General features: G+C 41.4%; 1 protein-coding gene across 7 annotated transcripts in view; it reads right to left on the bottom strand.

Annotated features, from left to right (window-relative positions):
- The window catches only part of KLC1 (kinesin light chain 1), a 57,036-nt gene that overhangs the window by 19,651 nt on the left and 20,920 nt on the right, over positions 1-16,465 (bottom strand). For all 7 annotated transcript variants that reach the window (XM_090034111.1, XM_090034110.1, XM_090034108.1 and 4 more), the window contains exons 2-12: positions 14,450-14,711; positions 10,663-10,893; positions 9,749-9,827; positions 8,831-9,056; positions 8,176-8,263; positions 7,313-7,414; positions 5,945-6,118; positions 5,665-5,764; positions 4,698-4,747; positions 4,525-4,592; positions 2,002-2,110 (exon numbers count right to left, since the gene is read on the bottom strand). In XM_090034111.1, the coding sequence (XP_089890237.1) occupies positions 2,002-2,110; positions 4,525-4,592; positions 4,698-4,747; positions 5,665-5,764; positions 5,945-6,118; positions 7,313-7,414; positions 8,176-8,263; positions 8,831-9,056; positions 9,749-9,827; positions 10,663-10,893; positions 14,450-14,710 (1,488 nt within the window). In that variant the 5' untranslated portion in view covers position 14,711. The remainder of the gene's footprint in view (positions 1-2,001; positions 2,111-4,524; positions 4,593-4,697; positions 4,748-5,664; positions 5,765-5,944; positions 6,119-7,312; positions 7,415-8,175; positions 8,264-8,830; positions 9,057-9,748; positions 9,828-10,662; positions 10,894-14,449; positions 14,712-16,465) is intronic.

The following is a 16,465-nucleotide window of genomic DNA, read 5'->3' as shown; positions in this document are numbered from 1 at the left end:
TGCCCTCACCCCATGCACAGATCTGAGGAGGGAAGGATTGGAGGGGGGGGGGAGAAGGGAAGCCACATGCTGCCCATGCCTCCACCACCCCCTTCCCGCCCCCCTCCCACATCCGGGCTGAGCAACACTTGCCCATGTCCTAGTCCCACTCCCTCCCTCACTATGTAAGCCTCGATCTGTCCCCCTGCGCCCCATCCCTCCCCTCCCACTCTCTTTCCCACCCCCAACAGACTTACCAGCCGGATGCTGCTCTCCATGCTGCGAGGCTGAATATTGGCAATCGGATCAGTATCAGCTGATATAGCTGGTCAATAATCAGCCATCGGCACTGGCCCAAAAAATTTTTATTGGCGTATCCCTACTTAGTAGTAGTATCAAAACTAAACATCAAAGTGAAAATCATCCTGCTTAAGAGATGATACTTATATCTGTTATTTATCTTCAAATTACTAAAGGCATATCAAAAGATAATAGTTTATATAGAAGCATTTTCATATGTAAAAATTAAACAGGGAACTTCCAAGTGATTTCTCCCCTTCAATAGCTTCCTCTTCACTTGATATGTTCTCTTATGGTTTTTATTTTTTTTCCTATCTGGCAAATCACTTTGTTTTCTTTTCATTTCTCAAAGAGGAATGGATTGGGCACTGCCATGTATGCTAGAAGACTCACTGTTGATGTCATTAGCAAGGAATGAGCTTTGTCAGTAATTCCTGCTCTTATTTCTGGTAGTCTGCTTCTACAGCAGCAAAAATACTCCAGAAAAATGCTTTAAAAATAACTTGGCTACAATTTGATGGATTTAAAAAACTTACAAGTGGTATTTTATCTGCACAACATGGGCAGCCACTATATTTCACTTGCTTCTAAACCAATGTACTTGTTCTTTGAATTAAAGCATGAATATACTCCCCCCCCAATATTTTTACTTTATTTCAGCCACTGAAATTTAATTAAAAACTGAATTTTTAAAGTTCTATTCTTTTTGATCATTTGTACTTCATTCTTATACTTTGCATTTAATTCAGTTTGGACACTGAACTAGTCTGTTCACGGTCACATTTGTTTATAGGCAATCCCTATTAAAGTTACCACGGAAAAAAATTGTTTCTTTCCTTCCCCCATTTGGCAAAATGAAGTAGTAAAGAGCAATGTTTAGAACTTCTATGTTAAGACAGAGACCGAGTCCCTATCTATATCAGAAGGGTTAGAACATTTCTAAATCAAAATCTAGGATGTTGACTTCAATAGATTAAAGAATGCATTGTATCCGTGCCCAAAGCACCAGGGACTATCAATCAGTTTACCTTACTCGCAAGTTTTTCTAAGGAAATAAATTGGTCCAGGCTAAATTGATGACTATTAAATCAACTGCATATGAAAGCAAACAACCCACAGGGACAACTCAAACCCAAGGGCTCCCACTCCCTGACAGGTGTCAGAGATGAAAGTACCTTCAGCTGGCAAACCTCCCATGGTCATCATTTGCAACATGTCTCTTAGCTCCCCCTCCAGAAATACTAATCTATGGCACCCCCTTCTATGACTACTTAAGACACAACTCTAGACAACTGTGAACCACTGGCTGCAACCACAACCTCTGTCCTCCCTTCAAACCCTTCTCATGACTTCCCTTCATGATAACCTAGACTAGGACAGCAGTCTAGTATGAAGGTATGTTGCCCTCTGTTGTGCCATTCTAACCGTGCACATCTCCAAGCTGTTCTCTTGCTGGACCTCAAACCTATTAGCCAGGTACCTGGCATCAACCTAGAAATTCGCCAGTTGTCTGAGGGCTAACATGGCACCTGTACATTTTCATTTCAAAATAAAAATTGAGATGTTGTGTTAGTAAGATAATAAACAGGAAATAATCTCTAAAAACACTGCCATATAATGAGCAGTTAGAACTTAACCATGTGAAAAAACATCTGAGTGGAAGTCAAAATGTTGACAAAATACAAACACTGCGACTAAGAAGAAAGAAATGTCCATACTTGCCTGTTTACGAGACCTCATTGCTGCCTCTTCTAATGTTTCGGCAGCTTCAAATTTGCCTTGACGTCTATAAAGTGCCCCAAGGTTCTTTAAGGTAGTTGTTACTGTTGGACTAAAAATACACGCACACACTAAAATTACTGCCAATTCACAAAAACTCAGAAACAAGAAAGCTAAGTGGCTAATACTAGAGTTACCACAACCAAAGAACCTTTTAAAAGTATGATATGCTAGTATTAAATATATGAAAAATCATGGGTAAAATCTCTTTCAAAATTCATTTATGGCTCACAAAAAATAATAAACAAACAGCCGTGGAAACTAACATACTAACTACATCCTCTGGAGCCAGGAAACATGAAATCAAAGTACTAACTTCTTGTGTGCCTCAGACCCTCCTCTAGAAGTGAAATGCTAGCTCAATCTCCATACACAGTCAAACTTTAGCCAGTGTTGAAGCTCCAGGAAAAATGCCAGATTTTTTTTTTGGGGGGGGGGGGGGGGGGGGGGGGGGGGGGGGGGGGGGCTTTGTGGACTAAATACTAGTCTAAAACTAATAATTCCTTTCATCAGCCTTTATATGTTATGTACCCGGGCCCATGTCTACCGGGAAGGCTCAACATCCCATTAACAATTCTTGCAGACACGTAGTCGCATAAAGCAACAAAAATATTTTGATTCAACAATATGCCACTCCAGTTAATTATGAATCTTAACCCAATCAAATAAGGGTTTTTGTTCCAGCAATGTTGCTTGAGCATTGCTATTCAGATAAGTTAAGCTGCTATTTGAAGCAGCAAGGACCATTTGTGAGTCACAGAAGAATCTAAGACAGGAAGGAAAGGGGCAACAAGATTGGGTTCATGATTGAACAATACTTCAGGTACATGCAACCAAATAATTCAGCTGTGCATTTTTTTTCTTCCCCCATACTTATAGCTTGTTTGAACAGGTAAGTTTAATAAAAACTTAGAGACATTCAGGATGTTAAATCGAGTTAAAAATGGCCACCAAGTTTAAACTCAGCTCATCCTGGTGCCGACCTTACACTTACAGACCTGGTCTCAGTGACTGGCAGTCAGTCTACACCTATAACAGAAAAGAAGTTCCATGCACACAAACCGATCTAAAAGCTGCAGAACCTGGTTTAAGATAACCTGGCTCCATGTAATATCAGATTCATTTAATTTAGGTCAAACCGGTACATGGAACTTCTGTCCACCTCCCCTGCACAGCCCCGAGGCTGGGAAAACCCAGCCGCTGGCCCCAGTCAAAGCTGCTCTTTTCACTCCCCTCTTACCCTGCACTTAATTTTTGCCCCACCTCTGTCCCCCCCACAACCAGCACTCTCAACCCCCATCCCATAAGCTGCTCCAGGTGCAGTTGTTTTTAATCAGTATTCGCCATTGCTACAGGCGAGCAGGTAAGTCGCCATTGGCAGAGTGGTGTGAGGGATGGGGAGATCCCTGCATCCCCCCACATGGGTCACACCTGTTCCTGCTACCCCTCACAGGTCAGGCCTGGCCCCCAACCTGCTGGATGCACCTGCCCTGCCCCCCCATACTCCAGCAGACCTCTGATCCCCTACAGCCTGCTGGACCCTCAACCCCCTGGTTAGCCTCCCTCGCCCATCCCGACTTACCCGGTACTGGGCAACCATTTTGAATCAGTTTAACCTCCCCCTATTGCCCCTGAATGTCTGCACTTAGCCTCTACACTTAATGAAATGCAAGACAGTTAAAGCAGTTAAGATTCTCTGGCCTGCTCTACTCTTATAATTTCTAGGAGGGGACAGCAAATTCACAGATGTACTGAAGACTTTCCAAATGAAAACCACTTGGAAATGCTCCAGAAAGGAAACACTTCAGTGTGTGCACACATCATTGTATACCTTTCCTTACTGGAATGTTTTAGGGCTTCAGCCTCCTCTAGCTGGAGGGCGCTGAAAGCTAGAAGAGGGGTTGTCACAGGGACTCCCAAACCCTAGAAACCTCTCCTCTCATAGGAGAAGACTCAGTTCTAGCATTGATGAGGCCCCCAGGGGTCTAGCAGGAAAAGTGGGTTAAACCTGGCTCTAGCTACATCCCTAGCCCATCCTGCTTCTGTGTGCTCGAAGGCATAAATAACCATAAATGAAATGCTCCAAAATAGTAGTGCTTCATGTAAAGAGGTGTGAATTTCGATTGTTTCAACCACTTATTGAATATTTTCAAGTATTTGTACATGTGTCCAGCTGGCCCTCTGAAATTTTTCAATTATTTTATGTGTCCATACTCTCAAAGTATTTTGCCCTCTACACAACACCAGATCCTTTGGGCACTATTACTAGCCAACGCAATTTTGAGCAGGTTAGGGTAAAACCAGCTCATCTTCTCTTGTTGTGTTCACCAACCATGGCTTTGAACCTCTAATGTTATAGTTATATTATTATAATATAGGGATTTGGGGGAGGTTTGTAGACTTGTCAACCCTGTATTTCTGGATGGTATAAACTGTCAAGTTAAAATGTTTAAAGAATACACCTACCTATCTACTTTGCAAGCTTTGTACCAGCCACCATACTCTCCAAAAGATGTGCCATCTTTCTGTTTTCCCTAAATGGAAAATGGCAGTGTTAAAAAAGAAGAAAAAGAAAAATAGGGGGTCTATAAACCCTAACAACAGAAGTTCCGAAAAACAATTATTTAAGATTGGCTTACTTTGCATTCTTCCCTCTCCTCAGCATGCATCCAGATGGGCTTATTTTCATCTGGTAAAGATACGAAACAAATATTTAAAAACAAATAAAACCTGCCATTCAGTTTGATTTTTAACTTTTTGAAGTTGGAGTCAATGAACAATGGTTCTGGCAACATTAACAGTATTCTTGACACAGTGAAGAAAGAATAACTAGATTAACAAAGTACCTATCTTTCCTTCCCTAACTTCAGAAGAAGAAGTTTCACTTTACAACATTGCTGATAGAAAGTTATTCCTTTGATGTCATCCAGTTGGCATCCGTACATACTGACAAGAACTTAGTCATTTGCTAGTCTACATGAATGTACTCCTTTCATCATAATGATGGTTTTGACAACCACTGAGGGCTACATGCTATATAACATCTTATAACAATGTAACATAAATACCACACTAGAATTAGTACCTTATGAAATGCATTCAAAAGCAACAACATCCAAACAGGATGCTGACCTTCTAGTTTTACAGCTGTTTCGTATTTCACTGTCTAAGAAAGATGACAAGTCTTTCTGCATTAATTAATAGCAGATAAACCCATACACTCATTTTATTATTCTTTTTACTCTGTCATTCGAAATCCTGTGCTGGGCTATTAAGCATGACTCAATGACAACAAACTTACTACATCTCTACTACATTTTAAGCATTACAGTTTGCGATAGAAAAGCACTATAAACTGTTGAACAATCACCTAAGACTTACTCATTTGGTAAAACACCCCATTTTAGATTAATTATATGGAAGTCCATAAAGTCTTTCCATCTTATGATAGATTTTACAGTATGGATCAATTATACTCTTTAAAATTCCCTCATTCAAACAGTCACAGCTTTAAGCAGAAAATAATTATTCTCACTCAGATATTTGATTTCAAAATTATAATAAAGTGAATAATATATTCAAGTGTTGGAGAACCAAGTTCCTTACCATCTACAGAACCAAATTCCCGTTCATGTGCACGAGTAAGAATCTCCTTGTATAAAGTTTCTGCTTGCTTAAATTTCCCTTGTTTTAAATAGCAGGATGCCTTGGGGGGAGGGAAGGGGGGGAAAGAGAAAGAAAAAAATTACAACAACAAAAATGAATATCTTGCAAAGATAAAACATGTTTCTCTAAAGCATGTACTGCTTGAACAAGCCAACAACTTGGCACACCAGGAAAAGCAAAGCTTACATTTCTTATGTTTACTTCATATTTACAAACTTACCAGGTTATTTTTTGTTTTTGCTACATTTGGATCATCAGGCCCCAGTTTAGTTTGGTAAATCTCAAGTGCCCGTTGGTAGTAGTATTCCACCTCTTCATATTTACCCTGGTTCTGACACAGTAAGGCCAGGTTATTTAATTGTTTGGCAACATCTGGGTGATCCTTCCCCAGGACCTAAAAATGAAGGGCAATTATTTTTTATAAAGATATATAACGTGTAAATAGCACAAAATAAAGTATGCCATGTCAATTTCTTTCTACTTCCTAAATTTTAAGGCATTCCATAAAGGTGTGAAAAATATATATGAATTAAATTTGATACAAATTGATGGAGCAAGAAAATGTAAATCATAATAAACGGAGCAATTTTCAAGTAACTACTTTATTTTTAAAGTATACTGTATACTAAGTAAGCTTAAAAAGGTACTGCATGCAGACATCCATACTAATAGACCGGAATAAATATTTTAACACTGCTACAGAACAGCAACTAAACTTAAGTAGCATTATTCAAATGATGTAGTCATCTCAGTACAAGACAATCCAAAAGCCCTTCACCTATAGATTCCTTTTTACACAATAGTTATTTGGCAATTTTAGAATACCCCCAAATCTTTTTAAAACCTCTTAAAATTAAATTGTTTTAAGAAGTTGCCTTATTCTTCCCAAGATATATGTTAATGAACAAAAATACCAGACCCAAATAAAGAATCAAGAAAATTAGGGCTGGATGATAGCATAACAATTCATCTAGTCCAGTGATGCTCAAACGTATGGCCCCATGTACCAGATGAGTAGGTTGGGCCCTGGGGGCAGGTGTCACTACCTCCTTCCCCCGCGCACCCAGACGGGACCCTGTAAAGCCCATCACCACCCACTCCCAACCTCTACATGTGAGGACTGGGTCCCAGGGGTGCAGCACCACATCTTGCCCCCAACCACACAGCGGCATTGGGTTCCAGGGCCTTGGCACCACCCCTGCTGTGCTGGGATTGAGCCCTGGGGCCTCAACACTGCCCCTATCTGGCCCTGCATATTGGGATAAGGCATCAGATCCAGTGCTCTCTGCATGAATCCAGAGCTTTGGCAGCAAGGGAGCAGTGCCACCACTCCCCTGCTGCCAAATTTACAGACCCTTGGGGAGCCCTGTATGCTGGATGACATGGCACCACAAGCCAAATCTGGCCTGCAGACTGAAGGTTGAGCACCCCTGAACCACTCTATTCAGGCCACGAACATCCCTGTTCTAAAACGTTTGATCGTAACCTCTTAAAAACTTCCAAAGATGGAGGTTTCTTCACCTCTCAAAGTCATCTGTTCCAAAATGCAACCACCCTGGTATACGAAGGGTGGTTTCTCATTCTGTACCTTTTCTCTGATCTCCAAAGCTCTTTTACATAAAGGTTCAGCTTCTTTGTACTTTCCCCGTTTACCATAAAGCACTGCAAGATTGTTTAGAGTAGCTGCCACCTGTCAATAGTGGAAAAATATTTAGTATGCTGGAATACGCTGATGTGAATACTTGGTGAAAAGAAAAAAAAAGTCCAAAGTATTTTAACTGCACTGACATTTTCATATCTTCCATGTACAGTGAAGGTCTCTTGAAAAATTTATTGAAAGAAATCAAAATTCTTTAACAAAAACACATCATCAGCAAATGAAATATATTTACCCAGCCTGCAGAAATGTAACCGAATGCATATAATTTATTCCTGTTGCATCTACAGCGATTATTTTACATAAACCATATCCAGAGTTGCTCCACTGTAACATAGCCTATATGAAGCAATACATTACCAAATTAAAGCGATTTAAATATGAAAAATTGATTTGAATTATGCTTTTTTGAACAAAAACAGTAAAGTAAAATCAGAAGTACAGCTTCAACATGAATTCAGCAATTGATTTTTTCCAGAGTACACAATTTAAAATATTCCTTCAGAAGCTATATTTTTCACAGAAAGATCATGCAATCTGATTCAGAATCAAATAAATGTGACAGCAGAGTAAACTGTGTCTGAAATAGCTTTACATGGATAAATGCTTGAAGGCATACATTAAGTATTAAAAGAATGCAGAACATTATAGTGGGGCCTCCTACCTGTACTGTTTAGTGATAAGCCAGGTCTTAAAATTTTTTCCTGTTGAGTTTAATATTAGAGTAAGTTTAAAGAAAATTAGTAAAACACACACACACACAAACTAAAAACACAGCACTGCCATATACAAACCGCTGGATGATCTTTGCCCAAAGTCTTTTCACGAATTGCCAAGGCATCATTCAGAAGATTCGCTGCATCTTTGTATTTGTTCTGGTCCCTAAATTTAACAAAGCAAAAAAACATAAATTAACATTTTCCTACGTTATATAAAAATGCATTTAAATAATGATTAATCTCCTGTGGTGAACAGTGGCAAAAATAATGGCTAGCTTCAGTGTACCGGCCAAAATGCCCAAGCACAAAAGACCCAACCTGAAAAGAAGACTCAGCCTTTCACTTCATGAGTTAAAAAAGTTACAATTAATTTCAGGTAATATGCTATGGGAATAAAAAGGAAATATCTGCATCCTGCCTCCCAATATGAAATTAGTGTTACTAAAGAGGTGGTCACTTGGCTACTTTCTCAAGAGCTGAGGATGAGGATAATTAGGCTTTAAAAGAAAGAGGGCTCAAACTGAGACGTGGAAGTACATTCGAGAACTTATCAAAACCCTAATGTAAAGAACTCCCATGGGTCACAGATACACAAGGTACTCCAACAAATTCAAATATATCATATATTATAGAAGTCACATTTAAGGGTGTCTAGCTAACTTTCCCAAAAACATTTTTTTTTTTTTTTTTTTAGTTAATGGGCAACTTGGATGCATATAAGAATACCAACCTGTATACCAAAGCAAGTATGTTTAGCATAGTAGCAACATCAGGATGATCATGACCCGAAGTCTTCTCCAAATCTTCAAGTGCTTGTTTACAGAGTGGAACAGCAACCTCATATCTACCTTGGGAAGCATACTGGATAACGAGATTATGGAGGGTCCTTAATCTTGCTGGAATTTCATAGCCACCTTGCTGGGCAGCTGCTGCTGCACTGCTATGCTGCTGTTGGACTGCAGAAAGAAAGCCAATACACTCTGAATTTATTTTGAAAGAAATTTAGAATTTCAGATTCTGACACGCCATTAACAAAGAGAGATAAAGTTTTAATATCAGATACACAATGCTCAAATTCATCTAATTGTTTCAGAGAAGATTCTGTGTTGAAAAGTGACAGTAACAAATGACCCTGCTTTATACTAGACAGATGTTCTCCTGCTGAGTTTCTGGAGTCACAAAGCACTTTGATAACAGAAGTACATTTTCAGTATTTCATACTTCTATTACCTCTGAAGCAATTATGCTACAAAGGGAGAAAGCAGCCTCATTTTGTGTTAAAATATATTCCTAATGAATGGCTGGGAGGGGTAGTGTGGGGCTATCAAAGTTTCTCTAAAATTACAAATCAAGCCAGCTCTAGGCCCCCAACATAGTGAAAGCAGCAGATATTGGTCTTCTTGTCTTGCCCCCTGAAAGGGAAAAATCCCATCAGTTTAGGCTGGCATAAAAAGCTAAAAGCAAAAAAAAAAGCGTATTAGGAAGGAGTTTTATCACAGTTTACTGCATAAAATAAACTTTAAAAACTATAGCTGTCCTTTTGCTGCACAACAGTGGCCCAGAGCTCTTAAAATTAATTAGTCAGCTCTCCAAAGAAAAGCAAATCTTGTTTTGTAGAAAAGTTTCATATAATCTGAAGCTCACTTACTTCCTTGCCCTTGATCATCTTCGTCATTGGGGAAAAGGTCATCCAGGGGTTCTTTGGTGGAATCCGTGTCTTTATCTTCCTATACAACCCCCAAACCCCAAACAAAATGTTTTATCATTACATGTAAGATAATTACAACAATTGCATGTAGAAAAAAGTACACTTGAAGAACACTGTTATCAAGCCAAATGTTCAAAGTTAGGAAAATGCTAGAAATAAGATTGTGCATAACAAAATTCAGCTCTAATGCATATGCGCTACGGCAGTCTTTTACACAGAAATGGATACCTAAACTCCAACATTCTAACATTCCTCTTCTTCCAATCTACATTTATTATACTGTTCTACAGAATAAATATCTGATTTACATTAACAAAGGCCAGTGTAACACATATATAGACAGAAGGCTGCTCAAATATCTTAGTTCTACCACTTCCCAACACTGATTTTGAAATGATGCTTTAAAAATTAAAGGAATGCTGTAATTTCTGTTGTTCCTTTAAAAAGAAGGAATTTAAAAAGAAAAAACTCAAAACAAAAATTCTACCCCCTCTTGTATGAGCTATATGCTCAGTTCTATTTTAATTGTGGGATTTAAAGAAGATGCTTTATGACTTTCCGAAGACATTTTTAAAACTAATTTAAAGCCAATGCATTGTTCAGTACAGCACTTTACGACAAACAGTTTTTGACCCCCTCTCAAGTCTATCATCTGCAGAAAATTACACACGTTTTCTATTACGTGAACTATGCAAAATCAGAAAAAGGTAAACAGAGAGAAACTAGTTTCTAAATGTACCTGTAAACAAATAAAAGCTGAATTACACCTTTTTGGCAAGTTAGAAGAAACTATCAAGAAAAACGTTTGATGTTAAATATAATATAAAATGCTTTTCAAATGTACAGCTACTTACTGATGGAGAAATATCATCATCATATTTTTTTAACTGATTCATGAATTCTAGATGTTTCTTTTCTTCTTCCAGCTGAGCCACAGACTGCTCACTCTTCTGCAATTTTTGTTGGGTATTGGCTAGTTCATCCCGCAGCCACTGATTTTCCTGGCATAACCGGCGAACTTGAGCTCGCAATTTCTGCTTCTCCGATTCCACTGCATTTAAGTGATTTGACAAGGCCATCATCACCTAAAAAGCACATAAAATTACAAGGCATTCTTCTTGTATAATGCATTTCACTGTTAACATTTAAGACTTTTCATATGTAGGTGCCGGTGTACTTCTGAAATCTAGTAAATGTTTTTCCGCTTTCATAATATCTATTTGGCTCTCAACCTCTTCCCATTTCTGCCATCTTTAACATTTACTCACTGGGAATTAATCAAGAGGAGTTCTTACCAATATTATATAATTGCTTTTGCTGACTTAACATATATTTATTTAGCAGTATTTGCTACATTGAATTGCTCTTCATATTAAAAGTCACTCAATTCCCATAATAGGTTATATATTCCTAAGTCATGCAAAAGCTTACATTAATACAACACTGAGTTGCAAAGTGGAATACAAAATGAACAAATTAAAATTGTAATTGAAGTTGAAAAAATCTTATGAAGAAGACATGCTTCCATTAAAATATGTATGTTAAATTCCAAACCCTTGCGAGAGTGTAAGGACAATCTTTCAAACACAAACCAAAGAGGAGCTCTAGATCAGCCTAGTCCAGGGACGGGCAATTATTTTGACTGGATGGCCACTTAGCTCTGATGAGCTGATGAGGGCAGCACACGCACAATCTTTCAGAAGACACCATTTTAAAAAAAATTATAGACGAAAAAAATTCATATACTAAAAATCAAACATCTATTATAAAATATTTTATTTCAAAAATGATTTTTGTTCTGATTTATGTTTTCTGAATAGTGTATATAGAGGTAATTGCATAATAGCTCAACATAAAGTCTTATTCTTGTATATACCTTATACTTTGTGTGGAGGGGGAGGGGGTCATGTGGTACCAGAGCAGCCAGAGTGGGGCGGAGAGGAACAGTGGCAGCTGCAGGCAGAAGAGTGCTGAAAGCAGCAGCAGGCAGTGGGGAGGAAGGGGCAGAAAGTGGGCACGCGGAGCACAGCTAGTGCCGGTGCACTGGGGCCAGGGCCAGCAGGGGCTCTAGAGCCAGGCCAGATCTCCACTCTCCCAGCTGGTGCAGCCTGGCCCAGCTCCACAGAGACCTACTGGCCCATGCCCCGCACTCCTGCTGCCCCACCCTGGGCCCCACCGGCACTGGCCCCAGCATACCACGCAGGCCCTGTGCTCCTTTCCAGCTGTCACTGCACTCCCTGCCGTGTGCCTGCTTGCTCCCACTTGTACCCCCTTCCCCCCACCACAGCTATTTGCCCACCACTGCCACTGCTCCCCTCCACCCCCTGCCGGTTGTTTTGGCACCACGTAGTTCCCAGCTGTAGCACAGGGCCACAGGACACAGCAGGAGCCGGCTGGCCCCTGAAATTCTCAGCTGGCTCCGTGCAGTGCTGGCTAGGCCAGTTCAGCTCCTGCTGCGTCCTGCAGTCTCTGCTGTACAGCTGGGACATGGTGCCAAAGCGACAGGGGAGGGACGGGAAAGCAGAAGGGCAGCGGGGTGGGGGGAGTGGCAGCAAGATGCAGCATGTGGCCACACTGGTGCCCTGGGAACAGGAGTGGCAGGAGCTCGAAGCCAGGGGCTCTGAGAGCAAATTCTCCCCCTCCACACATACCACAACCCTCCCCAGCCAACCTCCCCCCCCCACACAGCTCCCCACAAACCCCATAACCACAAGCACACCCACATGCTCCCTCATCCCACACCTATCCACTGCCCCACAAACCAACACCTCCCCCACACCCCGCAAACCTATACCCATCCACCTACAATATACAAGAGTAAGACTTAAAATTAAGTTATTGTGCAATCATCCCTAGGTACACTACACAAAACACACATAAATCAGGACACAAATACTTTTTGAACTCAAATTAATGAACGTTGTAGTAGGCGATTGCTTTTTAGAATATAATTTAGTATTTTTCAGGTTCTGAGATGGCAAACCCTTGCTGAAAAGGAGTACTTCTGGAGGGGTAAGGGGAGGGAATTCCAGTGGCAAAGGTCAAGGGTTAGGAAAGGGACTTCTAGTCCCAGGATGGTGACCGGGGGGCAGGGCACCTGTCAAGGAGCAGGGCTACCCTTGCTGCCCTTGACAGCTTGCCAAAACTCAGTAACCAGCCCTCCACCTGAAATAACTGCCTCCCCTATACTAAGTCCTGGGAACCAGCTGGGAGTGGGGGGAAGAGTGAGGAAGGGAGGAGGGCCAGGAGCATATGCAGCAGAGTTCACTCAGGTAGTACAGGTACAGTCCGTGCCCCCGTCCCCCATCCAGTTTGCAGCTGCCCCCACTGTGCCTCATATGGGGCCAAGGCCCACCAGCTCCCACCCAGAATAGCCCATGCTGCACTTTTGCCTGCACCTGCTGGCCCCAGCCAGTGTTCAAAGCTTCCCAGCAGGGCTGCTCCCAGGACAGCTGCAGTTCAGCTATCCCCACTTCAGTGGCTCCTCCTCCTCCCCCTGCCCTGCTGTTCTGAACATGGGGAAGCTGCAGTCAGGTGGTGCCTGCCCCGGCACTCAAGAGCTCCAGCTCCAGCTCCCAGTTGCTTCCTACCTACCCTACCTGCTCAACACAATCAGTAGCCACCTGCAGGCGGCCAAGCACCTACACTGAACACCTTCAAGAGTAAATTGGATGTTTATCTTGCTGGGATCTTATGACCCCAGCTGACTTCCTGCCCGTTGGGCAGGGGGCTGGACTTGATGATCTCCCAAGGTCCCTTCCAGCCCTAATGTCTATGAAATCTATGAAATAAGGGGGTAGAAGGCAACTGGGAGCTAGAGCCTTGCACGCTGGGGCAGGAGCTGCCAGCTGCAGCTTCCTCCTACCTGGCTGGGCACCTGCTTCCTGGCATGTGCCCCCACAGCTTCCCTCTACTTCCTACTCCGTTGAGCGGTGCAGGAAGGGCAGACGGAGCAAGAGCTGCCACTGGAGACAGGGGAAGCTGAGCAGTACTCGGGCAGAAGCAGCCCCACCAAGAAACTATGTGAGGGCTGGCATGGGTGGAAGTGCAGTGTGGGCTGCCTTGGGCAGGTCTGGCCCCATGCAGAGCACTTCAGGCTGGATACAATTCATTTGACGGTACCCACCCATGAGCCGGATCCAAATCAGTTGGAAGGCCAGATCCAGCTTGTGGACCGTATTTTGCCCATCCCTGGTCTAGTCCAAACTCAAGGAAATTCTTATGAACTACCCACATTCATGTCAATATTTTTTTTTAATCAGAGACTTGTAGGTCAGGGGTGCTCAAAGCAGTGTCATCCAGCCTGTGGGACTTCCTACAGGTCCAGATATTTGGCAGAGGGAAAGCAATGGCAGCAACTGCCACCCCCTTGCTGCCAAATTTTTGAACCGATGGGGAGTCCTGTGGGCCAGATAACATAGCCCTGCATGCTATACCTACGGGGGACCACAGGGACAGGGCCTGATCTGATCCATGGCCTGGACCCACACCATTTACCTGGCCCACAGGCCAAAAAGGTAGAGTACTTCTGTTGTAGAAGAAAACTTTAATCACACACACCATCTAGTCTATGCATCAAACATGTCTGTTAGCAGGCTTTTTTACAATGTTTGAAATGGGTTACTCTTGCTCCAATTTTACCTGTGCTTCACTAAGTCCAAGTTCCAACATTTCTAGTGACTTTCGAATCATGTTTGATTTTTCTTCAACCAGATTAGTTTCGTCATCTTTCTTCAAACATTTCAGTGTCTCAAGTAAGCTCTGTAAAATTGAATTGTGTTCATTCTTCAGTGCCTCCAGTCCCTGAATCACTTGCTTTGTCTTAGCAATAATTTCATCTTGGGTAAGCTTCTCCAACTTCTCTTCTTTTAGATACACCATTGTGGACATGTTGTCATACATCCTGTAATGAAGAAGTACAAACAGTCAACCAAAAAGCAGAAGTAAAGTAATAACAAGCTCGTAAATCTGAGAATTAAAATGTTTTAATTTAAACCCCTCCCCAAAAAACAGACAAAAAACCTCCAAAACAAAAGAAATAAACTTCATACATGTATATTTTTACATTTAAAGTGACAATGATAAATAGAGTCAGGTATGGCTGTCTACACAGTACAACTGCAAGATCAGAAGTTCTTGATGTTTTCTCTTTCAAAAGTTTATATTAAAATACTTGCATGAACAAAAACAACTGCATCTATTCTGCATCTCCTTTAGATTACATTTGCATATCCTGGATTCTACAGAAAGCTCCACAGACTAAAACGATCTCTGGCACAAGTTAAAAATCAGCAACTGGGCTGCTATAAACTGTACCTACCCCTTACAGCTGACCATGTATTACTGCCCCAAGTCCCCAGGGCATAAAGCACAAAAGGCACAATCCCTCCTCCCCTAACCCAACACATCCCTCATCAGAGGTGCAAGCGGAGCGCTGGGAGCCCAGGACAGCAATAACTGCCAGCTGCTCCTGCTGCTGACGGGGCGGCCCTGCTGAGGCAGCAGCTGTTATTTTTCTGCTTATCCCCTCTCCCCACCCCACCTAGGTGCCTAGGACTGCTGCCCCAGTTACCACCCTCCTTTAATTATGCTACCGTCCCTTATGCTGGGCTTGCAAACCTGTCAGCTCTACAGTGAAGTATTCTCTCCCAGCTGATTGCAGCTCCTTTAAAAGAGAGTACTTGGGAATGGGATTGGGAACAGAGACAGCCCCAACATATTTCCACAACCATACAACTCCAGGGAATAGCAACTAAACCTCTTTCCATGAAGATGATTGACTAGTCAAAATCCTTCTTTCCAACGCTCCCACTGAAAATACAATTACCACCTTCCCTTCTCAGCAGCCAGCTGTGTGCATCATGAAACCAGAACAGAACTCCACAATTAGCCTATATTTCTTACCTTGGTTAATATCAAACCTGACATCATTCACTTTTAAAGATGCATTTGAAACTATCATTATATGCAACTGTTTTAAAAGCTCCTAATGAAAGGACTAACACTTTGCACATTACAAAAGCCTGAGTGGACCAGTCAGCCCCCAGCATATTTGCAGATGAAATATCCATATCAAACTTGCATTCAAAAGCTATGGAAGGCAGTGCAAATCTGCAGACCACTTAGCAGGGCCTCAGGGGCCATAGTCTGGGAACAAATGGCTTAAATAATTTATTATTTGAAGACAGCCTTCATAAGCACTTTTTACTAGGTCATACAACTCATTAAAGCCACAATATTTAAAGCAATTCTGAAATCAACTATTGAAAAGGATTAAGAATAACAATAATCATATGTTGCTACATAGATTTAAGACAAAATAGAAAAATGTAAGAGAAACATTCTGAACCTGTCAAATTCTTACTGAATAAGATAAAAACAAGTATGATAGTGTGAAAATAAGATACAGATGACACAAGATACCCCAGCAAAATGCCCTGCAAGACTTCGTGCTAAAATGAAAAGAAAAACTGCCTTACATTGAAAAAAGTTACCTTGCTTCTTGTGTGTCTCAGTGGACTAATGTAAGAGAAGACAGAAGGAAAAGATATTAGGAAATATCATCATTCTACTTCAGCTAATTCTATTTAAGAAAACTACATAACTTCTTGTATATAAAAAATACACTTCATAAGAATATTCCCAAGAATGAAGCAG

This window comes from Crocodylus siamensis, chromosome 2 (genome assembly GCF_052110815.1).
Source record: "Crocodylus siamensis isolate JL-2025a chromosome 2, ASM5211081v1, whole genome shotgun sequence".
Taxonomy (NCBI): domain Eukaryota; kingdom Metazoa; phylum Chordata; order Crocodylia; family Crocodylidae; genus Crocodylus; species Crocodylus siamensis.
This window is presented reverse-complemented; position numbering and strand designations above follow the sequence as displayed.